This window comes from Triplophysa rosa, linkage group LG4, assembly GCF_024868665.1.
Source record: "Triplophysa rosa linkage group LG4, Trosa_1v2, whole genome shotgun sequence".
Lineage (NCBI taxonomy): Eukaryota > Metazoa > Chordata > Actinopteri > Cypriniformes > Nemacheilidae > Triplophysa > Triplophysa rosa.
The window spans coordinates 25566772-25592072 of NC_079893.1; the positions used below are offsets into that span (position 1 = coordinate 25566772).

The window sequence follows — 25301 nt, forward strand, 5'->3', positions numbered from 1 at the left end:
TTTAGCTGCCAGGAACTAAGCACACAATTTTTCAATCCCTGTACACCTGTGATGTGACAATCAAAGTGAATTGCACAATTGTACAAAGTAGTTCGTCGAATGAAAACCTGGCCAAATAGCAATTATTCATCGGATTACATTCAAAGACAAAATTTGATAATAGCCCAAAATAAACAATTGAACTTCCAAAAAGGTATAAAGATCAGAGTCGAAGCCAGGCGACTAGATACTTGGCCAACCTTCCGCATGTTCAGAACGGTGTTAACAGCGCCTGCTGGTGGACAATAAGAGACATGGGGCCGGTTGCACCAGCTGGACGTAAAAAAGTTGGGTGTAACCCCAACGTCGGATTTAACTACGTCCAGACTTGTGATAAATATTTACACCTGTTGCACCATCTAAAACTACGACCAGGCGCAGCTACGCCCAGTTTAGACAATGCGCGTCCCCGCGGCTTCATTCTATCGCACTGAGAGTGACTTACAGCCTCAAATGATTGTTAAAATATGTTAAAGAGGAACAATAGTTATAAAAGAAAAGCAAAATTACAGTAAAAACAAGAAAAAAAACTCTTACGAAACTAGAAAAAACTTGCATGCAAATACAATAGCCTAACGAAATTAGGAAAAAGACGACGACATGAAGCAGCACTTCATTCCGTCTGTTTCATATAGCCTATAACTGCTGTGATAATTCGTTGATTAATTCTAAAAATTAAGTGCTGCTAAAATGAAACCTTCCTGTAAGTTATCGGCAGGGCGGAATGTGTTAAATGTGTTAAGTAGGACCGGGAGCATGGAAACCGAAGCCATTAGGCTACAAATAAATTCTAAAACATCACATTTCGTTTGGGTGCAGTATGAAATGATTCAACATATTTGTTATATATTCTATATAAAGAGATATTTTAGTTAATTTCTTTTAATTAGATTATAGAGTTTTAACTCGTCCAGTGGACAAAAAACTTTACCTGCATCTTATTCTCAATTAATTTACTCCATTATTTCATCCCATTCTATTATATTTTCCCCCGAATAACGTCCCTAAAATGATCTGTCTTCGTGAAATGCAGTTAACTGCAGATGACAGCAGATTTGGTTCTGTTCATGTCATGTAAATATAATTGAAAATAAAACTCAACAAGAGCATTAGCCTTTCATTCGTTCTTGTGAATTAATTTGAAATAACCCAGCGCTATTTTGGGTATTAAATTAAAGTTTCTTGCTCCTCCGGTTAGTTTACTTAAGACATCTCAAATATCTTATCGTTTGTGCTTTCTTCCTTTTCTTCCGCAACAGCAAACAGCACATCCTACTGCTCACAAATCGCGCTCGTGTGGTAATGTTATATGTGCACTAATTTAGCAATGAAGAGCGACATTATCTCAATTTCATAGGCCTACTGTATTTTTTTCTCCACGGAAAAACGTCAAGAATTTTTCCTTACGCCTCCTACCTCTAACTAGGCGTAAGATTTAGTCTCAGATGTGCGTAGCTACGCCTTGGTGGTGCAACCGGTATAAATTCTGCACAGGTCTTATGGCGCATTTTACGTCCAGACTGTTTACGACCGGGTGTACGTCCAGCTGGTGCAACCGGCCCATTGTGACTAACATAAGTGCCCATCTTGCATTACATTTGACGTTGTACTCTGCCTTATAATTAAAAATACTTTTTAGGTCATACTGAAAGATCTTGACATTGACTTATCACAAGATCAGTCAAGATAAAGCAACATTTTATAGGATGAATGTATAAAAAAATCACAAAGCATGGGTATCATTTAGGTTCTTTTTACATGTGAAAAATGCCACACTATACTGTGTATGAAAATAACAAAATATAACATGGTGAAAATTTTCTAACCAAAATGGCAGCTGCTTTTGATCAAGGTAGCTATTTAGAATCGTGTTAACGAAATTGCATTAACAGGGTGGCAATGCTTGATGAATTCATTGAACATGAAAAAAAATATCTTTAATAAACACAATGAAAACGTCTTTTTCATTTTTTAATAATTTATGTAGGCATTTTGATTTTCCAATATCAATTTATTTTAACTCATAGCTCCTCAGCATGGCCTGATAAGATTTTAAACCAGGTCTTACAAAACAGAGGTTGCTGGGTATCAGATTAGGACATTTTATATAATGACGTTTGAAAAGAAACCTTAAAGCCCGTCTTTAGAGCCATTTAAAAAAATCATAAAAACAAAAATAGCATTTATTATATTGGTACACAAAAATAAACTAAAAACAGTTTAGACATACATTTATTTATGCATAAAAATTCTAAATAATAAACATAATTAGTTAGCTAAGAAAATATATTTTTAAAAATCAATATAAAAAGAAATACAAAAAACTAAGAAAATTATGCAGATCAGTAACAAACTGTACCTCAACTCTGGCTGGTGGATGCATAGCATACACTCATATTTAATAAAGCACAACTGCATGCATACGCATGACTATACATTTCTGAAGCAGGAGAAAGCTCCCAATGACGTAGTTTAAGGGTGGAGAAGTACACTTCTGACAGCATGGCACTCGACTTACATAGAAATGAATACAACAATGCACCAATGGAAACGTACAGCTCACAAACGCAAACATCCACATGTACACAAACACACACGCATGCCAAACAACGGCATGTTCTAGAATTCACTAGAAGTGGCTAATTGTAAAACAGGTAAATTATTGACCTAACAGAAACTGGACAAAGAAACAGTTGGTAATCTGAGTTGAGAGCTGTTCATACCATTTGTTTTGTACGCAAAATCTTTTCTGTAAGTATATGAATTGGCAGTGAATTCATTTTGGCAAAATATTGCTACACTGTCCCTTGGGGATTATTAAACTAGTATTCATCTATGAAATGCTTGCTCTCCCACCATTTTCGTCAGTGATAGTTCGGCCCAAAATTAAAATTCTGTCATCATTTACTCACCTTCATGACGTACTTTCTTCTGCAGAACACAAAAAGATGTTGGTAACCAAACAGCACTGGCCCCCATTAATTTCTATTCTATAGACACAAAACCAATGCAAGTGAATGGGGGCCAGTTACATTCTTCAAAACATATTTTGTGTTCTGTGGGAGAAAGAAAGTCATACAGCTTTGAAATGACAAGAATGTGAGTAAATGATGACAGAATTTGTATTTTTTGGGTGAACTATCACTTTAATTCTTTAGCATGAGGACTTTCTACTTTTAAAAAGCTGAGAATATGTACAATGTCTGAAATGTGAAAATTAAGCAGTTTTGCAACCTCCAAAAATGTTCTAACTTTAAAGCCCTGCCATTTCTGGACTCGCTATATGTACAAAAAGGCTGAGGTATTACTAAGAACTGTGCAATCTATTTCAATGATAGACCGTCCAAAAGCACTGTTAATGCAGCTTCATTGTAAAAAATGTACCTTAACCTCTAAGCGCAGAAGCACTTCATTCCTTAAAGCACCTAATAGTTTTTGTACCGTTATATGGGAGATTTTAAACAGCATCACTTATTTTTCTACTTGTATTATTTCCCCCGTAATCCAGCATAAATGACTCAACTGTTATCTTTAAATCAAGATAATCATTATTCTACGTTTACTTCCAGAGAACTCATATTTTTGTACGTTTGTGGATAAAATTCAAAGTTCTGAAAACCTAATATTTGATACACAGGAAAATGTTGCATAATACTACTAATCATAACACAACACTCAGTATGCAAAGCTCTCAGTTCTAGTGAACAGCTTGGGAATGCTTTGGGGAAAGAAATCCTATTGGTTATTGTGTATATACCCATGCTTGCATTTGTTTCACTCAACTCAAACAACCTCATACTACAACATGACTGAACAAATAAAACCTGTCCCTTGCAAACAACTTTCTTGATCACTTCACATCCCTCATTTTCCACCTCTCGAGTCTCTTCCACCTCCCATTCTGCCTTCTCCCACAGGTTCCTTTCTTTCCTCTCATACTTACAAATTTCCTGTTCATCCTTAACCAAACAGTATTATCTTAGTTGCTACTCAAACACAAGCAAGGAGTACTGAGGATTTCTTCTAGCTTATTTACAAATCCTATGCAGAAAACACCCCCATTTCAACAGCATCCAGAACGTCTACCATCCACAAGTTCCCGAATCGCATTGTTTTTATTTTTTGCCTCCTCCTCACTGTTGTTTTTCCTCCTCTTCAGTGATGCCCTGGGCCTTCAACTCCTCCAGTATGTTGTCAAGATAGCCAGGGTCTGGATAGCCATGTCCAGTAAGATTGGAGCCAAATTCTGTTTTGTGATGGATCTCATTCCAGATGACAGTGTCTGATTCTCCTGTTGTGCTAGAGGTGCCAACTGAGAAGATTATTCTTCGATCCCACGCCACCAACAACATCCTTAACACCTGAGAACATTGCAACAAGTGGACATTATTAGAAACACTTTTTCCACGTTCCAGATTTCCCACGGTTACTTTTTTGGCTTATATGGATTTAGAGCTGTTCCATTTCATTTAAAGCTGTTTTGACTGATTTGCAGATGATTCAATACAATAACTTCTACATAGTTGTTTCCATTTCAAACCTTGTACATTTATCACAAAGTGGCTTTGAGAGTCAATTTGAGAGTTCACGTTTCTTCATAGTTCAAATTCCACCCTCAGGCAATTGTGTACATTTTAAATGAGGATTATTAAATAAATATAGAGGATTTTCAGAATTATTTAAGACGACTTCCTAGACATCTGTTCTACTTTTGTCCAGTTGCTTAAAAAACTTAAACTGTTATTAAATTCTGTAAAACAAAACCAAGTGAATGAATACATTGTATACACGGTTTTGTAGGACTTGCCTTGCGCCCTTTTTCATTATCTGGAAGATAGCAATGACGTGGAAATCCTCTTGCAGTGAACGGCTTCCCTGGGTCTGGATGCCCTGGACCCTAAAAAAAGAAGACGAAAAAATGTATATAGTAATGAACAGAATATATACGCAAATAATCAATAAATGTGCTTTGAGATAATTATGCAGACTGACTAAAAAATGCAGTCTTTTAAGAATGAGCCAAGTGATCATAGTATAGATCAGAGGTTCCTAAACTTTTGAGCCCACGACCCCCAAAATAACAGATAACGATATTTCTAATAAAAAAAATGATTTCTGGAAATCATGTTGCGACCCCTAAGGGCAAGAACAGCCAGTATGATGCATTAAAAAAGCTGCTCACATCACATCAACACATACTTAAGTTCAGTCGAGTTATACTTTTAAGGGTTTAGATAACCTAATACACTAAATTAGTCATACCTGTATGCCGGACGGTATGTTGTAGATGATGCGAATGGTTTTGTAGTCCGGGTGTCCTGGCAGCGAGTGAGGGATGACATGGTACTCCATCTTACCAGGTGGCTGGTTGCCCGTTTTTACTCCGTATATTGTCTTGCACGTGGGACACTGCAGGCTACCATCTTTGTTGCCATTGTTATACATGGCAACCAGGCACTGCAGATGATACACATGCCCACACTGTGTCAGTCTTCCTATTGACTCTGTACGTGAAACGCTCGTCACACCCGGACCCTTATATCCCGATGGTCCCCCCAGAGCTTCCATGCATATAGTGCAATCCTGAAAGGATATACATAATGCTTACATAACACATCCAATTTTGTTTACATGTTAGGCAACTCATTTTGGAATTAGAAGAATAATTCTAAAAAATAGTTACAACTCTTCTGAAATGTTATGTTATCATGGAATGTCACGTTATGCAAACCACATGCAGCATGCACGGGTGTGCAAACGTGTGAAATGATGCATGCCTAGGGGCGTACCGGTGAAACTATTTTTTGGTGATTTAATGCAATACGTCCACTACTGATCCATATTATATTAATTGTTTATATAGAATTTTTTTCGCAAAGGTGCACAGTTTAGCTAAATGCTAACCATTTCTGTTGGTTTTGTACTATTTAAGAAAAACATGGTGTAAACTCATATCTCTTTCATTGACGCGGTTCGCATTTCCCGTGCTAAAGATTCAAAACGTATTTAAATCTTCAGAGAAATGCAATTCAAAGTTACTTTCCACAACACCACTGCCATCGACAACGTCTACGCTCAAGACAACAATGCTACATTTTTCCGCCCCCGCACCCTAGAGTACGTCATCAGGGTTCCAGTCCAGCAAGTTTTTAGGCCCGGAGTTCAACCGATTACCTACATCATGTAAAAATACTAAGGATGTCTTACTTCTTCTGGTGGATTCCTGACCTTCTGCAAGTATTTCTTCACCACCTCCTCTGGCGTTCTTCCTAAAAACACATCAGCTATGTTAATTATGCAAAGACTTTAAAAAACAAGATATTTCTTAATATTTGGCCTTTTTAATAATAAATGTTTAATGTATTTCTTTGATGCTATTTTGTATAATTTTAAATATTAGTCATCTTAAGGCCCCCTAGCAAATCCGCTGGCCCCCTTGTTGAGAACCACTGATTTACAAAGAAGAGATCAGTTATATATTTAATATTTAATCAGCAAAATATTAAACCACAATATCGCCAATGGTGGCCACTCGATGGTTGTTTCACTTTTACACAGTATATACAAGACAAATTAATCCCTTTTATTTACAAGTGTACTGTTGGTATAAACACTTATATATTTAAAATAAAAAGACCTTAAAAGCAGTGTTCTGGATCTCTGTATCTCTACCCTAGAGCATATGAATAGATTTACATACAAATGTGAAAACATATGTATGCAGTTCTAAAAAAAACATTCTATTACAATCTGAGTAAAACCTTTGACAAAAACAATTCTCATTTCATATGAATTTTTACATGTGTTTACAATTTTTATCAAATCATCTAAACTGCATTACTAGATAACTAGATAAAAAAGTTTAATATATATCGCAAATTAATAACAAAATAAAATAATTTAGTCGTACTATTCTCCACCGTTAGTCATATTATCATTTATTAAAAAATAAAAATTGTATTTTGTTCATACGTGTGTGCGGGGCGCCAGACAAACGAGTGTACTCTCCCACTTTTGTTGTAAGCGAATCAATATTGTTTTTATATTTTTGGCCTCATGTGATTGGACCGTTCTTAACGCCTCTCATTACCGCTGAGCAGATTGTCATTTGACTGGTACTGATTAATGTGGAAGCAAGAGAAATTATATCGAGATGAAAGAAAATTCGGTTTTATCTTTACAAGAATACCCGTTCCAAAGGCGTTCGGATGAAGAAAAAAAAACGGGGAAAAATCAAGGAGCTTGGATCTTACACTCGGTGCTTTTCCGGCACTTCTTTTGGAAAACGGAGTTGGCTAGCTGGATGCGATGTAAATCATGCCTTTTATTGTTTTCCCTGTTTGCCATTTCAAAATCCTGGCACCGAAACGTTGTGGACAACAACAGGGGTTTGCAATTTAAAACATCTCTCTGATAAGTGCAAGCGACATGAAAGTAGCCGCAGCCATCTTGACAACGCTATGAGGCTCCAGTTTTTTGGGAAGCTTAGCATTGCTGAACAGCTAGATGAAGGCTACAGGATTGGCATTAGAAGGCACAATGAAGAGGTCACAAAAAATCGACACATCCTGTCTAGAATAATAGACTGTGTAAAATTTTGTGGCGCATTTGAGCTGGCTTTGCGTGGCCACAATGAGAGCGAGAGCTCAGATAACCCCGGGATATTCCGTGGCTTTGTTGCTTCTCTTGATGGAGTTTTGAAAGAGCACCTCGAGAATGCCTCTGTGTTTAAGGGAACTTCGAAAACCGTGCAGAACGAGCTGTTGGACTGTATGTTGTCTGTTATGAGGGAACACATAATCCAAGAAGCACAAAACAGCGATTTTCTATCAATCCAGGCCAACGAGACCACTGATATTGCCACACAGTACCAACTTGTGCTACATTGATGGCAAAAGCAACGTACAGGAGAGGTTTTTTGCTTTTATTCATCTGCTTTCAACTACAGCTGATTCCATCGCTACAGCACTAAAAGAGCATCTTACTGTCATCCTTCCAGAGGATCAGAAGTGTAAACTCATCTCCCTAGCGTATGATGGAGCCAGCGTGATGAGAGGTGCCACTGCAGGTGTTCAAAGGAAGATTCAAGATGTGTACCCAAATGCCCATTACATCCACTGCTATGCGCATCAGCTCTATCTAATAACACTGTAATGCAAAAGGCCACTTCTCACATACCCAAAGTTAGAATTTTTTTCTAACCTTGGAGGATTTGCCAGCTTTTTTTCAAGATCACCCAAGCGCACAGATGTTCTTGATAAAGTTGCCCATAGACTACCAACATCAAGCAGTGTTAGATGGAACTTCCACAGCCGTGCCATCAATACAGTGTTTGAGCACAGAGAGGGCCTCATTTGCTGTTTTGAAACTATTCGAGACTCAGGTGACTTTGACCCTGTTACCACCAGAGAGGCAGGAGGCTTTGCCATGCTGCTGGAGGATCAGGATTTTACATTTTTTCTGCAACTTTTCCACAACGTCATGCCACACGTGGACATCCTCTATGCCAAACTCCAGAAGAAGGACATAGATTCAGTCCCCATTAAGGGGAGCATCCAGCAGTTCCAGCAGGACATACAGAAGATCAGGTAGCAGCTGTATTCCTCCTTTTGTATTTGTTATCATTATTATTGTTATTAGTCATACATTTTCTTAATCCTTTGCAGAAATTCTCTCCATTCTCTGGTTAACCAAAGCAGTGAAGGAGCTTCTCAACCAAAGAGGCGGCGGTCGCTTAGTCCAGAGGTCCATGAACGGATTGCAACAGAGTAAGTTTATTGTAGTCCTTGTTACTCTGCAGTTTTTCATAGAAAAGCTATCAAAGGAAGCTATCAAAAAGAAAGTAAATATTAACAACAAGTTAAACAGCATGGTTTCATTTACCCTCTTTGGGTACTAAATGTGTTCTCGTGTCTTTGAGTTTATACATTTTTTGCTTAAATATTGTAGCAAAGAGTAGATCCTTTGATATTGGGCTTTATTAAACTTTATGAAACTATACTACATTTATTTGCAATGCATATTTTACTACAAGTCAATCTATTTAACCATTTTCATATTTAACCATTTTCATAGTCTTTAAATACTGATCTAAATAGATTTGTTATTCTTAGGTTTCCTCTGGTGTGCCCTCTTTATGTGATTGATATGAAAATGGCTGATAATAAAAAATGCTATTAGCGCCCTAAGCATCAGAAGTTCATGAAACTTGGCATGTTTGTCTAGTCCATATGTATGAAGTTTGGCTAAATCAGGGATTCAAACACTGAAACTGGTCTCCGTCTCTCTATAACTTAAAACTGATCATTTTAAATGTTGCAGTTGAAATTGACATTTTGTCATCACTACATCATTTTTGTTTTTGTCCTTCACTCTGTAGGTCTGTGACACCATACTCCAACACACCATGGAACGGTTCTGCTTCACAAGCCACCTCGTTAGTGCCACCTTGCTGCAAGCAGACAGGTTTGAACAGTACACAGTGGCGTTTCCTGAAGATGCACGGAGTAGGACTTTGAAGGCCTATCCAGTGCTCAATGGGAGTAAGCTAAAGACAGAGCTTAGTCTCATCTACTGCAAGGAAGAGTTCAGAACCTGTTGTGGTGCTGTGGACCTACTGCAGCTGTTTAAGGAGAACAATCTTGAAGAAGTCTTTTCAGAGACTGTCACTCTCCTAAAGATCCTCATCACCACACCCATGACCACAGCAGAGGCTAAGAGGTGTTTCTCAACTTTGAAAAGAGTTAAGACTTTTCTGAGAAATAGCATGACCCAGGAGAGGCTAAATGCATCGACCATGCTGTCAATGGAGAAGAGAATGGTGACTGAGATCATTGACTTTAACCAGAAGGAGAAATTTGCAAGTCAGAAAGAAAGGAGAGCAAAATTTATTTTCAAATAGTGTTACTGGCCAATGATTGGGTAACTATAGTGTTTTTTTTTTAATGATTACCTTGATTACTTCATTACTGATAATAAACCCACATTCAATTCAAATTCACTGATTCATAGTACATTTATTTGCATGTATTAGCATTGACTGTAATAATGATACATCACCTGATTAATGGCTAGTTATAGTCTTGCATTACTGACAGTTGGATTTTCAGTTTGTTTGCACCCCCCCAAATATTTTTAGCACCAGCCTCCACTGATTCTGAGTCACTTTCCTATTTCTGCAGCGCTCATTTTTTTTAAATTCATGTCAAGGCACCAGTGAATTGAAAATACAGCAGGCTAGCGCCATCTACTGGATTCTGTTTGTGTTGCACCAAATTAGTCGTTTTGAATCAAAATCCTATATTTACCGTTTGCCCCCTCTGAACAAGATGAATGTTCACATGTATCTCTACTGTTTTGGGAACGAGGGAGATAACAGCACCTCTCTGGAGCAACTTCACCTTGAATGAGACTTTCTCTGTCCTCTCTCTGGCGCTTGAAAATGTTGCAATTGTAACCATGGAAAAGCATTGGTTGTGGCATATATGAAGACCGATCTATGGCATTCTGATTTCAGATGATGAGATCATATTCGACCTAAACCTAGCGACAATCCTGCATACCAATAATTAATAAAGGTATACAAAAAAAAACGTTGTCTGAACTCCAAATAACCAATACCTATTTCTTGTAAGTATTGCTATTTGAAATTGTAAACTGAGCAGTAAAGCTGAATCTTGACTGCAAATTTTACGTAAAATTATCTTTCATTTCTTGGATCCTTGTGACTCCTGATCTTCAATTCTAGATGTCTACAGGCCTTAACTCTACTTCCCTACGCCATAAACATACTTTTAAATGCATGTCCTCAAGGATTCTCACCTTTGTGGGCTTGCTTCTTAGTGGTCTTGCGGCAACCGTGTCCAACGCCAGGAATTGGTTTGATGTCGCTCTTGCTGACAGGTGGGGGATGTAGAACTACTTTAGGTGGGCGAGTCAAGCACACAGGTAGTCCAGCTGCACTCATCAGAATGCCAGTAATACCTGTAACATATCAAAATGCTCAAAATTAATTTTCATTTTGTCTCTTATTTATAAATCACTAATTAATTTGACAGATACTAATGCAGTAAGAATGTCTTCTTTTTTCCTACCAGCTAAAGCAGGAAGAACAGTACTGGAGTCATTAAGGTTTTTCACTGGCACTGTCGGTACCCTAAAATAAACAAAATCAACAACAATATAATCCATTCAACATTACCAGCTGATCATATTCAATAACAGTCATTTTCGCATGTGGATTTTTACATGAAACAGATCTCATTCATCATTTACTGCCATAGCAGGGGAAATAAATACAACGGGGGATGGGATCTGTTTGGTTACAGACATTCTTCCAAATATCTTTCCTTGTGTTCAGCTGCAGCAGAACAAAAAAATGTTTGCAGGTCTGGAATAATCTGAAGGCGAGTAAATGATGATAGAATTTTCATTTTTGGGTGAACTATCTCAGATGATGTCTCTTACACGAAAGTAAAAACTGAACAAAATATGCTGAAGTGGTTGAGAGGTTTAAATAAAAAAGGATCGATGTGCTTAAAATGATGAGGCGCCATTTAAGACATTATTCAAACTTTACTCACACACATTATCAAAGCTTTCACACACACTATCAAACTCTCTCACACACTACTAAACTCATTCACACACGCACTATCAAACTCTCTCTTGTGCACGACTAAACTCTCTCTCACACACTACTAAACTCATTCACACACACACTATCAAACTCTCTCGCACAAACTCTGCGCTACTGTGTGAGTGAGCAAATGCTAACGTACGTGATTTTTGATTGGCTGAACACCAAAATCAGAGTCAGTCAGTTGTAAATACAAGCTGTGTCTGAATTCGCCCCCTATCTCCTATATAGTGCACTATAGAGGGTATGCATTGACGTCACTTTCCCACGTGAACATGTTGGGACATGCCCTAGGACACGCTCCTCTGGGTGGCAAAACACCCAGCAAAATGGCTGAGGAGAATAGGAGAAACAAAGAAAAGCTGGACTAAAACACGCAATTATTTGCTGAAATTACCATCAGCTGGACTCGACGGTGATCCTTACGACTTTCCTATGACTTACAAAGGAATCCGGTGTTCCTGGACACTGAAATGTTGCACGGAATTGCGTTTCCTGATATTGTAAGCAGTCATTTGGCTGAGTGTTTTGCCACCCATGGGGGCGCGCTCCGGCTTGCTCACGTGGTAAAGTGACGACACGTCCATACCATCTATATCGGATGTCCGCCATTTTGTAGTGTTGTCCGAATTCTGAGTAAACAATTCATTTGTTCACTACTTTTTACCCACAATGCATTCTGATTTTGAGTGCACATCCGATGTACACTCGCTCACTCATATTTCTCATGATACAACGCGAATAAACCGTCTGATTAGAATCAGCTGGAGGAGAGTGACCGTTAATGCCACGAATGTACGTTTATACACTTGTGCTTGTTCTTGTTGACAGTTATTTTCTACTTTTTGAGAATAAACAGATTAAATGAATGTTATATACAGCAGTGATTTATTTTTAAAATATTAAGTAATTTTAATAAACGTAATAAATGTAATAGCAAATAAACGTGGCAAACATTTGTTTTGTTCTCTGTATTAAAAACTAATACAATAATAGTGACATATAATGTAAAAATGAACTTTACCATTTTACAAAAAAATCCATAAAGCCACACAGGTGTAATATAAACGTTATGACGAATGTCCGTGACAGTACTGTTAGATGCAGGATATATTACGTCAGTGTCCAAAATTGTTCATTCACTTTCATTCACTTCTTGGCTATATAGTGGACTATTTAGCATTCGCTATATAGGGAATAGTGAATGAGTGAACAAGTGAGCGAAATCAGACGCAGCTACATAGGTCAATCATCGCTTTTCGGTCGATCGTCGCTTTTCAGCCTTCCCCTGCATTCCAACTGGGATATATTGCCCTCCGAAGGGCCCTTCGGAGTGACAACAATCATGGCCGCCATACTGAAGGGTCGTTCTAAACCGAAGTGCTCATAACTGGCCACCACAAAGGGCCCTTCAGAATGAAGGATTTCGAAGCGTACAACTGATGGTCACTTCGGGCTCCCATGATTTTTTGCGCAGATTCTTTGCGTGGTGACGCCGCCTCCTTATGGGCGCGGGATGATGACGCAGAAGGGTTTGATAGTGTGCGTGTGAATGAGTTTAGTAGTGTGTGTGAGAGAGTTTGATGGTGTGAGAGAGAGTTTGATAATGTGTGAGAGAGAGTTTGATAGTGTGCGCGAGAAAGTTTGATGGTGTGTGCAAGAGAGTTTAATAGTGTGCGAGAGAGACTTTGACAGTGTGCACGAGTAAAGTTTGAATAATGTCTTGAATGGCCTCTCATATAAAATGACGACACAGTTCCTAATGCATTTTGGCCAATCATATCTATCATTTCACATGTTTCTATTTTTCTGCTTGTTTTATTATGCTTTTCATTTAAATGGCAAGAGTGTGTGAGGGTATTTCATAAGGGTGGGTAGATGGCTGGTGAAGCTTTTGACCTCCACTGACCCTTGATCTTACAAAAACAACACACTTGCCTTTATGCTTTCTATCACACACATGCCCAGCAACTGTGGCTCTCTGTCCCCAGATGGCTTTAAGTCAAAGACACAATGTTCTATTATAAAGCTCCAGACAAACCATTTAATATGCTGTTGTGCACTTGAAAGCACACATGCATGTCACAACACTTTATAGACTACGGCTGTTTTGGAATATCGGATTTGCTAATTGTTTCAGAATCTAGGAGAGGTAAAAAAAAGTGTATCAATATACTAACATGTGGTTGTAATATGTCATCAAAGCAATAAAATTTGTCAATGTGCCAAAAATAAGTAACAAATTCCAAGCGGTTCTTCACAAAAGAGGTTCTTATTTAAAATGGAATAAATTCTTTTTTAAAACTCCAACTTGATACTATATCTTTAAAAAAATGATGGCCGTGGCATGATGTTGTTATGCATATACATACTGCATAGCTTATATAATTGAATACATTTTAAAGAGGGGTAACCAACCCCACTTTTAAAAAGTATATAAGCAGTATATACGACTGCTACACACAACTGCACAACAATTGTCTAATTTCTGTTAGGACAGATGGACAAAATCATTACAACAGAAATTGGAAAAAAAACTTTTGTTCATTATCTCAAACCCTCTCTAACAGACATCCAGACCAGACAAACACTCGACTAGGGCAATCGCTTCAGAGGGGCACCATTGTGTTGCTAATGCAGACGGCCCCATGTCATGTTAACAAAGGTTGCTGCAGAAACCCTGTGTGAACGCAAAACTACCACTGAGAGCCAAAGGAAAAAAAACACAGAAACGTCTATAGACATGAGGGGAGAGGGGGGCATCTGGCCCCAGATGGTCAAACAGAGCAGACTGGGGTGATTTAGCCGTAAGAAACGTGAGAAACACACTCCCACACAAAGAGAGAAAAAGGGAATGCACACAAATGTGAGTGTGGCTGATAACATTCTCACATCCTATAGAGAGGTCCAAACTTTGATCATACTCAATATACCTCTCTCAATATTTTTTCTTGCTCTAGAAAATAAAAATATGTTTTTTATAAAAAAGCATAGTTTGAATAGAAGACTCAAAATGTTTAGTGAAAAAACATTCTTCAAGTCATCACGTAGTCAACACTTACTTTATATCATTTATATTTACTCATATTACTTTTTATTAAGTTAACATGAAAATGCAGCTAGAAATCATTTAAGATATTGGTTGAGCTACCACCCTACAGATTGTTTTCTACGGTTCGGAATGCATGTGACCCGCAGATTAACTGAAAGTTTATTCATCATAGATTAAAAAATAGTTGCGCGCGCTCTCTCTCACTCGCCAGTATCTAGAGTACAATATGAAAGCACATCTTCGCATACATCTTAACTTGAGCCTCTGCGTAAAGGCTGGCTGCAAGGTGAAAGTAATGTTGTGTTGAGTCAAAGCGCAAATGACACATTCCAATGCACCATAAGCGATCCACAAAAACATTAAATGTGCACCACTTCAGTAATTTTGATGTGCCGCGTGACGCATTCGATAAAGTAATAGAAAGTCATTTTAAATGCTTACTCCATGATTGCCATCCTAACACTTGTCACATTCAGTGTTTCCCCTACCATTACCTTAGGGGGGTGCCCCGCCTCTCAAACGGCACCTCCCTCCCCCCTTGAAGGTCAAGTTAATTTAATTTTTTATGTAGCGTTAGATCACAAGAGAAGTCATTTAAGGTTACCTTTCCTATATAACATGTCTATACCTTGTTCTCTTACTAAACAAACTAAATAGCATTATGTTATTAATCTTATTTACATGGCGGCATGTCATTTAAATTCTACGTGGTCACGCCTTTACAATTCTCCTCTGCTCTCTGTATCGAGTTCCGACCCGAAATGCACGCACACCAGTGTTGCCAACTCTTTTCAATGGAAAGTAGCTAAAGCCTTCCCGAAAAGTCGCTAAATGTCACCAGATGACGTCACACACTAATTTGCATATCAGTGACGTCATCACGTAGTATCTGACAAGCTAAGCGGTTCAGGTCTGCTTCATATCTCTGCTCTCTGAACAGTTGTATACAGTATTATACTAAATTAATTACTTATTTTTCTGTTTCTGTTGGCAGACAACAAAAACTATGTAATAGCGAGTGAACTCAACCACTTAAAACTACACACCAGCAGTCACTTTCGTTGAATACCATCTGTGTTTATGCGTCCAAACAGTCATCGTGTTTTAAATCATAAATGCTCAAACAAGCTCAATAAGTGATTAGTTCTTGGAAACACTGTTTGTACATGCGTATCTCATTCACCCGTCAGTGCGGTCTGAACTGAATGTGCTGCTTCTCCCTGCCGCTCACTGAACAGAGTAGACAGAAAGAGGCGGTGCTGCGCTGGGAAGGCAAAAACTCGCTCTCGCGGGGCAGTAGAAGTGAAGTAGAATGTTTTGCTAAACCGCCAAGGCTTATTCAGAAAGTAGCTAGATTTGTCGCTAGTCGCTCTTTGAAAAATAAGTCACCAAAGGGGTCTGAAAAGTCGCTAAATCTAGCGACAAAGTCGCCAAGTTGGCAACACTGCTGAAGACCGCACTGAGAATGAGATACGCAGTTTGTATGTACAAACAGTGTTTCCAAGAACTATTCACTTATTGACCTTGTTTGAGCATTTGATTACGAAACGTGATGAAACGCCATGACTATGGATGTGTAAACATGAACAGAGACGGATTTTAACTGTTCAATGAAAATTACTGCTGGTGTGTAGTTTAAAGGAGTTGAGTTCTGCCAACAGAAACACAAAAATAATTATTATAAAAAATAATAGAACTTAAGAACCTATTTATTGTGCATTTGGGTGAATTGTTTTAATATAATGCTATATACGACAGCTCAGAGAGTAGAGATATGATGCAACCTGAAGAGCTTAGCTTGTCAGATACTACGTGATGACGTCGCTGATATGCAAATTAGCGCGTGACGTCATCTGGCGACATTTAGCAACTTTTCGGGCAGGCATTAGCTCTCCATTGAAAAGATTTGGCAACACTGGTCTTCAGCTGCTTCTCTCTGGTGGGTGCTCACACTGTATGGAGTAGACGGAGAGGCGGTGCTGTGCTGGGAAGGCAAAAACTCGCTCTGACGGGGCTGTAGAAGTGAAGCAGAATGTTTCGCTTAGTCGCCAAGGCTTATTCAGGAAGTAGCTAGATTTGTCGCTAGTCGCTTTTTGAAAAATATGTCGCTAAAGGGGTCTGAAAAGTCACTAAATATAGCGACAAAGTCACCAAGTTGGCAACAGTACACCCATCTTATCCTTCGTTCCATCCGGACCGCAAGACACGATGAACCATTAAAAAAAAACAGACTATTTCTGTGGTTTAAATTGAGCAGCGGCGTGCGTCTACATAACTGAGTTGTACACATCACGCGCACTCAGGGACATTTATGTTGATTATATTTTGCCGCTATATTCCGCTCTGTGAGCGCTGCTTCTCCTGCCAAAGACACGTCGCATATAAAGACCTGCAGACACCAAGAGCAGGTAAATAAACGGACACTTTTCCTGTAACGCTTAAGTAAACGAAAATGCAGCACTAATAAAGTATTTTTAGCTGTCAGTCAGTTTACTGTTTGCTATATAGGTTTGTGACAGATTATAAAACATAACGTCTTGTATCTATATATAGATTTATGCATTTACGATATTAATAGCATAAATAATCAGCATGTTAAGAGCATTTCATTGTGAATCATGTTTTAATTGGAAAGAATATTTAGAATCAGTTCTAGTATGAATGGCATGGAAAGGCTGTTAGTAACTTTGTAAGTACTCCTGCTCATGTTATATTTATTTCAGTTGTTACATTTTGTTGTCAGTAGTTTTTTTAAATATTAAAGAAGGCATGAATTAAAATCACAATTTTAACCCAAGCTTTTGTTATATAAGAGGGAATCGTATTCACGCGTAAGTGTCAGAACTGAAAACGCCCTTGTTACTGAGATTACATCTGTTATTGACACCAGGCCCAGGGAACGGCAGGTTCTGGAATGCACCTATCATTGATAGGTTGAATACCGCCTCCACAGAAAGAATATCGACGACTACTTCTCTAGCCCCGCCCACTGGTTCGCGCATGACAATTCTGAAGTAACAAGTGGCACGAAACCAGATAGAGCGAGCAAGCAATAAACAAACATGCCGTTAATGATAGCTAAATATTGTGCTATCCCTGGTTGTGGAAGAATACAGTCGCTGCATAACCTTCCTTCGGATTCCGATATTAGGAATGCGTGGTTAAAGTTTATTTTTAAAGAAGTTCCAGCTCATGTGGGAAAAACATGGAGCGTTTGTTCGTTTCATTTCTCTGAGGATTCCTTCGTGAACAAGGCCCAGGTCGACGCTGGATTTGCGGAGAGACTAAAATTAAAAAGCAGTGCTGTGCCGTCAATATTGGATCCGATAGGAATGGCGCAGCAATCTTATGCGAGTAAAACATTTTTGTACTATGCGTCACTATTGCTTTGTTATTGATCGCTTGATGTGCCCTGAGCACTATTCATTTGTAATAATTGCAGAGGTTGCCTGTGATCTTAAGCCAGTGCGAATCGGGATCTCTGTGATTTGGCGGGCTCATATATCATTTTTCAAGGTTTTATCCACCAAGGCAGTAAATTTGAGTAAAATCATTCCGTGCGAATGCGTCACATGAAATACTGATGTGGGGATGTAATTTATAAATCGCAGGAGGTCTCCAGATAATACTAATGCCATGCGAAAACTGTGAATGGTGCTAATGTGTAACCTAACGTTACGTCTCTAACCAAATTCACAGAGGGCTCCAACTATGCAAACTGCTATCTAATCAAAGCGGTGGGTGTTTACTTATAAAGTCTTCAATGCGGCACGCCCATTAAAACCGAGCGTTTGTAGAGCTGGCCTCAACACCCGGGTAGAAAATAGCCTATTACTTATTGATATTGATGTTTTTGAATGTAAAAATCATGCGAACGTCATAAGTAGACCTCATACAACAGTATAAAACAATAAACAAGCCCAGTTCAACACACCTTTAAAATAGACCACTGGGACTTCTCTTCAGCACCAGAGCCTACAACACATCTTCTCAGTTACCAGACCTTCTATGTTTCATACAGACTGTGGCTATCAGAATATAAAGTAAATAGAGCATTATTTATTTAAAAAAGTATTGTCCAGACCTCCGCCGCAAAAAAATATAGAGACCGCAGCCCCCCCAAAGCCGTAAACCTAGGGAAACACTGACATTATCTGATCTCTAGAGATCCAGTTGTCAGCTGTTTACTCTGATTGCACGTTTATATCATATTTATTTGTTATACATATTGACATTTTTTAAAATAGGCCTAATCCATGCATACTGTACAACATAGCTGTTTAATAATGTTTAATAATCTGTTATATAATCTGTTGATATCTCCGGGGTATTTTCTCAACTTCTTTATTAAATTCTCTAAACTGTTCACTTTATAATAATACAACTATGATGAGCATGTACATTAGCTGATCCGAAAATGATCCGATCCGTGACCCAAAATCCGTATTATGATCCGAACCGTGAGTTTTGTGATCCGTTGCACCACTACTACGTAGCGATCGTCTCTGCAAATGATGGTTTTTGTGTAGTATCTGTTTTTTCTAACACCAAACTGTTTCCATACTGTATTACTTGTCTTTGGGGAGAAATCTTAATTTTTAACATTCAATATTCATGTAATGCCATTTTTTCACAATAATAACAATAATAATATCCAATAATCAATGCATCACCTAGCAAAATCTTTACATTGACCATATCTCCATTGTACAGGAGGTCAAATATTTGCTTTTATTAGGACAATATCCGGAACATAAATGGCATAGTTATGCAGAATTTAATCTTAATCTTTATGCATGATTAAAAAACACCTAAAGACCCACAGACCAACTTTAAATTAGTAATGACTAATATTGTTTTCATTAGGAAACTTGAATACTCTATTCAGATGATGGAAGACATGATAGGAGGATTAATTTGGAATTCAAAAACCTTTCAACTACTGGGGAAACTAAGAGTAAAAAAGGAAATAGCTCTTCTCACCCAGAGGCGACCAGTGCTTGTGACTGTGCCATTGCGATTCTCTGCAAAGCAGGCCGACTAAGCCCTGCCAGACTGGCACGAGGTGGCAAAGGGGCAGCACAGGCAGCTGACCGTTGTTGGGGTAATGTTGTTGAAATAGTTGTGGACGGTGTAGTACTTGATGACACATTGACGAGCATTGCGGTTGGCACCACTGCTGCTGAAGACATGTTTTGGGCAGATGAAAGATGCGGTTTGGTTGAACGGGCTAAAGGTGGAGGCGATGAGCAGCTAGATGACATTTTGAGAGCAGCAGTGTCCGAAGTGAGATGGGATAGCGAACGAGCAAAATCACTTGAGTTCTTGGGTTTTTCAGAAGGCGAACAACTAAAGGACAAACCATCTGGTATGGTATGGGAGTTTAAAACAGACAAAGATTTTGAGTTTTTTGGAAGTGTCCCAAAGCTGGATTTAGGATGGTTTGCTTTTGTCGCGTGAGGTTTGCGTCCTAATGTCTGCGACGCTGTGGCATTCGACTTTATCCTCATTACCAGCATGCACTGCTTGCAGGCACACGGTTGTCCAAGAAGAGCAAGAGATGATACTGAAAGCGTCCCGCTAGGGTAAACCACACTTCCTTTTCTGATCAGGGTAGAACCAGAAACACCTATCCCAAGAAGGGCCCCAGTTGACCCCCCACCTGATGAAACTCCTCTCATCGTCCTTCCGGTTATACTCCGAGCCTCTGAAGATTTGGGCAATGGCCCATAGACAAATGGATAAACCATGTCAGAGCGTCTCTGGATGCGGCGCTTCCGTTGCGTTTGCATGTTAAACTGGGTCATGGCCTGGAAGTCCACGAGGTAGCAAAAGCCCAACGACGTCAGGTCCAAAGAGGGTTGCTGCCGGTCATGTGCCGCTTGAAAGGCGATGCTCACCTCCATGTCATACACTATCCAGGAACCTGCATCATTTTCCCACTCCCATATCAAACCTTTGCCTGGTGCTGAGGTAGGGTCATAGAAACTCCGCCGCACTGGTCTTATTGTACCTGAGGGGTTAAACAAAAGGATTATTGCACTGCAATGGGGACGCACAATGAATACATTTAAGAGTATTAAGACTAAACAAAGCTCCAACATGAAATACATTAGTTCTGACATTAATTCAAACAAATTCTTATAGGAAAAGAAGTCATGCACTCTATTGTCAATGTATTATTTTAAGACTCAGTATCTCTTTCCCACAGAAAATACTGTATTATGAGCAAACATTTATTTGACAAAGAGTAAAGTAATTTTATAATGCAAGTATCAGAGCAACACTGGATATCAAAGCGACTCTACTGGTTTAATAATAACGCCCTGTGCTCAATAGATTCAACTTGCACTGTTTGCGGTTATAGCCACTGAATGCCTATTGTTATACTTTGAACTGAAACCTATTCATTAGACTAGAAATGGAGTTTACACTTTTCCCATGGGACTGAATCGGTTGCGTCCACGTTGCGAAGCATTTTTCAGCACTATGTGGGTGAAACATAAGCAACTCTCACTCAGCTAAAGCCACAGCAGCGGTGAAATAAATACACACATGGATAAACATAATCCAAAGATCTAATGAGCTCAAATGACCAACAGACCATCCACCATGTACCTACCAGTACAACTCTTTAAACATTAGAAAGTGTTTTGTAGAGCACAATTCTTATTTCTAAGAAATTCTTATTCTAAGGATGTCATATTATAGTACAAAACGTATATAAACTAAGTATAAAATAAAACGTAAAATACTAAAGTTGCATGGTGATTATAAAATTTCTACATTATGAAACTTTCATAGCCTTTATTTACTTTCTTTCATTATAGGTGTTCCAAAAAGTAGGTGGAGTAAAGCAAAAAATCAATCTTCAATTGTGTCTGAACTCACTTTACCAGCTCCATGCCAAATACACAATTATCTCCTCCCATCTTTTTGTATCGGAATGAAATAACGATCAGGGCTGTGTTCTTTTGTAAATGAATGAATAGATAACAACGCTCCATGTTTTTATTCTTTTGAGATAAGTTCGTTCTCGAGATCTTCAATAACATGCGATTAAGAGTCATGAATTGGGGAATCAAATTTCCCTAAATCTTTTGATATAAAACAGGTCACTTTACTATAACCATATTTGTTTCCGCATTCATTTAGTTTTGATTCTGGCTACTAAAGTTACAGGTCAATATAAAATCAGTACTCATTAAACTAAACAACACTGTGTCTACTCTCAACAGATGGTCATGTCCATGTTCACATGCCAGTCATATTGGCTGCATTTCAGTTTGCACGCTTGTGCAAGTATGTGTGGGTATAAAAGGTTACGCCTCAGAAGATCATAAACTCTGACACAGGGTTAAGGATCCCAGGACCTCTGCAGCAGCACAAAGCCCTACAGCAGGTGTAAAGGGACTGTCCATCTGTTCTATTGTCGCTGCCTCTTTGCCTCTTTTGACGTCCCATATTCGTATATCCTTAAAATATCCTATTTTAAACTAATTTCAATATACTAAAATCATAAAATAGACGGCAAGATCATCCGATATTTTATCTAGGTGATTAATGGCAAATTATAAGGAAATATTTAGATATTATTCATTCATATTTACCAATAATTTAAATAATATATAAACATTTATTATTCGTTACAAATAATTTAAATGATATATAAACATTTATTATTTTATATTTCCTATTTTTCTTAAATATATGCATGTATGTGTTTATAAATACCAAATTAATTGTATTAATTAATGCACAGTACACAGACATATATTATGCAAACAAAAACTTATATTTGGATGCTTTTTTCCCCTAATTATATTATTTTTTGCCTTTTTTAGCAACTAGTTATTGATGTGTCAATATATTTGATATTTGAGCGGTAATTTGTCATATCGCAAAGATAAAATATTGATTGGTTTTTTCTCACGCACACTCAAAAAAATGTTTTATTTTTATTTTGTTCACTTAACTTGAACAAATCACTTTCATTTAACACAATTGCAGGTTTCTAGCTCAAACTTGCACTAAAAAGAGAAGCGAATAGTCATCAGAAGTCTGCGGTAGTGCGTAAGTCTGCTATTTACCCTGTTACCTTGTTTTAACTGTCGAACTGGACTGTTGCCTGTTGTTAGTTAAGATTATTTGAGCTTGTTTATTTAATAATTTGTTGACTGATTGCTAAGGTGTTAGCGTTGTTGTTCCGTTGGGTAGTGTGTTACTGAAGTCACATTAAGTTGCCGTTAGCCGCTCGTTACGGCTAGACGTTATAATTTTGCACTAAAAAGCACGGAGCTAGTTGATCGCTGTTTGATCCATGGCCCATTCAAGTCGTTCAGGCTTTGTTTTGCTAATCGAGAAGGCGTGTTCCAGCTTTATTCTGTTTGCGCTAATCTCAACACATACTTAAGCAGTGCCTCTGCGCTGGTGCGGTAAGGCTCCTTGTGTGAAGACCGGCGAGAGTAAAGACCTGCAACTCTACCTGCGCGACTCCGCAACTCTACCTGCGCGACTCCACCGAGCAAAGACACCGGCAAGGCACATCAGTATATTTAACATTCTTTTGCTTTCATTTAATTGTATACTAACATCATGTGTTTCAAGTTTATTCCTGTACTCCACCGCAGACATTGTTCTCAGATACGACGTGCTCGCACTCACTCTCACTCTCACGCGCGTCCCATTCACACATACCCTTCTACTCCTCTGTCTCTCTCTATGGGTCTCTGGAACTGCCAGTCAGCTGTGAACAAGACTGACTTCATCCATGCGTTTGCCAGCCAGTCTGACATTCACATTCTAGGTCTTACTGAGACATGGATTCGTCCTGAAGACTCAGCCACACCTGCTGCTCTCTCAGCAAACTACTCCTTCTCTCACTCTTCCCGCCAAACTGAAAGAGGTGGAGGCACAGGTTTGCTTATCAACAATAATTGGAAATATTCCACACTATTTTCCCTATGCAACAACTATTCATTTGAATACCATGCTGTTAATATCACTTTTCCCACTCCATTGAAGAGTTATATGTGCTGCTCTCATCATTCCCAGAGGATGGCCCTCTTGTAGTCTTTGGGGACTTCAACATCCACCTGGAGAAACCCTATGCTTCTGACGTCCACACCCTCACCGCCTTGTTCGATCTCACGTGCCTCGCCACAGCCTGTACTCACAGATCAGGAATCCAGCTTGATCTCATCTACACCCGTAACTTCTCCACAGATAACATTAAAATCACACCTCTTCACATTTCTGACCACTTCTTCATCACTTTCAACATGCTCCTTCCTACATGCACTACACCAACACCACCACCCGTTTATTTTAGACGGAACCTTTGCTCTCTCTCCCCTAGCACCCTCTCTGATAAAGTGACATCCTCTCTTCCCTCCAACTTTGCATCTCTAGAGGCTGACACTGCCACTGACACCTTATGCTCAACACTGACCAGGTCTCCCTGGAAGAAGAGACTGTAAAGTCTGTCCTCTGTCCTCCAGCTCGCACCACCCCCTCCAGCCAGGGGCTGTCTGACATCCTCCGTGAACAACAGAGTACACTCAGGGCTGCTGAAAGGAAATGGCGCAAGACCAAGTATCCTGCTGACCTAAGGGACTACCAGTCACTACTCTCCTCTTTCTCTGCTAGTGTTGCCACAGCTAAAACGTCTTTCTATACCACCAAGGTGAGCAATGCACCTAACACTCGGCAGCTTTTCAAGACATTTCAAGACATTCCACTTCATCTTTGACTGCGGTGGACTTTGCTGTATTTTTCACTCAGAAAACATCATCCATCAGCAAACAATTCTCAGCACCTCAGACCTCGGCACACACTACCCTCACTTCAAACATTGAACTCTTCTCTTTCACCCCACTGACTGACACTGAAGTCACCAGACTTCTCTTCAGCCACCCCACCACCTGTCCCCTTGACCCAATCCATCTCCTTCAGGCCATATCCAGGACACACACACCTGCACTCACACACATCATCAACACCTCCCTGCTCACCGGCACTTTCCATCCACATTCAAACAGGCCCAGGTCATGCCCTTACTGAAGAAACCCAAATTGGACCTCTCTACTACCGACAGTTACAGACCTGTCTCTATCCTCCCATTTATTGCAAAAACACTTGAAAGGGCAGCTTTCAACCAGGTGTCTTCCTGCCTATCCCAGAACAAACTACAGGATGGCAAGCAGTCTGGCTTCAAAACAAACCACTCCACTGAGACTGTACTGCTATCGGTCACAGAAGCACTGCGGCTAGCCAAGGCGGAATCTAAATCCTCGGTCCTGATTCTGATAGACCTATCTGCAGCGTTTGACACTGTCAATCACCAGATACTGCTAGCAACCCTGTCATCTCTAGAAATCTCAGGCTCTCCTCTCCGCTGGTTCAAATCCTACCTCTCCGGCAGATCCTTCAGGGTGCCATGGAGGGGCTCGCTGTCCACTGCTCACCACATGATCACTGGGGTCCCTCATCTACACGACATCCTTGGGACCCATCATACGGGCACATGGCTTCTCGTATTACTGTTATGCTGACGACACCCAGATCTACATC

At 39.2% G+C, this 25301-nt stretch overlaps 2 protein-coding genes across 3 annotated transcripts in view; one reads left to right on the forward strand and one right to left on the reverse strand.

Annotated features, from left to right (window-relative positions):
- Nucleotides 1-1999: 1999 nt before the first annotated feature.
- dtx4b (deltex 4, E3 ubiquitin ligase b) overlaps nt 2000-25301 on the reverse strand; it is a 31292-nt gene continuing 7990 nt past the window's right edge. For both annotated transcript variants that reach the window (XM_057331282.1, XM_057331281.1), the window contains 7 exons: nt 19713-20742; nt 11133-11194; nt 10861-11022; nt 6247-6308; nt 5302-5622; nt 4847-4936; nt 2000-4400 (listed from right to left, as the gene is read on the reverse strand). In XM_057331282.1, coding sequence (XP_057187265.1) covers nt 4173-4400; nt 4847-4936; nt 5302-5622; nt 6247-6308; nt 10861-11022; nt 11133-11194; nt 19713-20742 — 1955 coding nt within the window. In that variant the 3' untranslated portion in view covers nt 2000-4172. The remainder of the gene's footprint in view (nt 4401-4846; nt 4937-5301; nt 5623-6246; nt 6309-10860; nt 11023-11132; nt 11195-19712; nt 20743-25301) is intronic.
- Nucleotides 6321-10845, forward strand: LOC130552760 (uncharacterized). Its single transcript, XM_057331311.1, has 2 exons — nt 6321-8881; nt 9419-10845. The coding sequence occupies exons 1-2, from the start codon at nt 8789-8791 to the stop codon at nt 9938-9940; spliced, it is 615 nt and encodes a 204-aa protein (XP_057187294.1). The 5' UTR covers nt 6321-8788; the 3' UTR covers nt 9941-10845.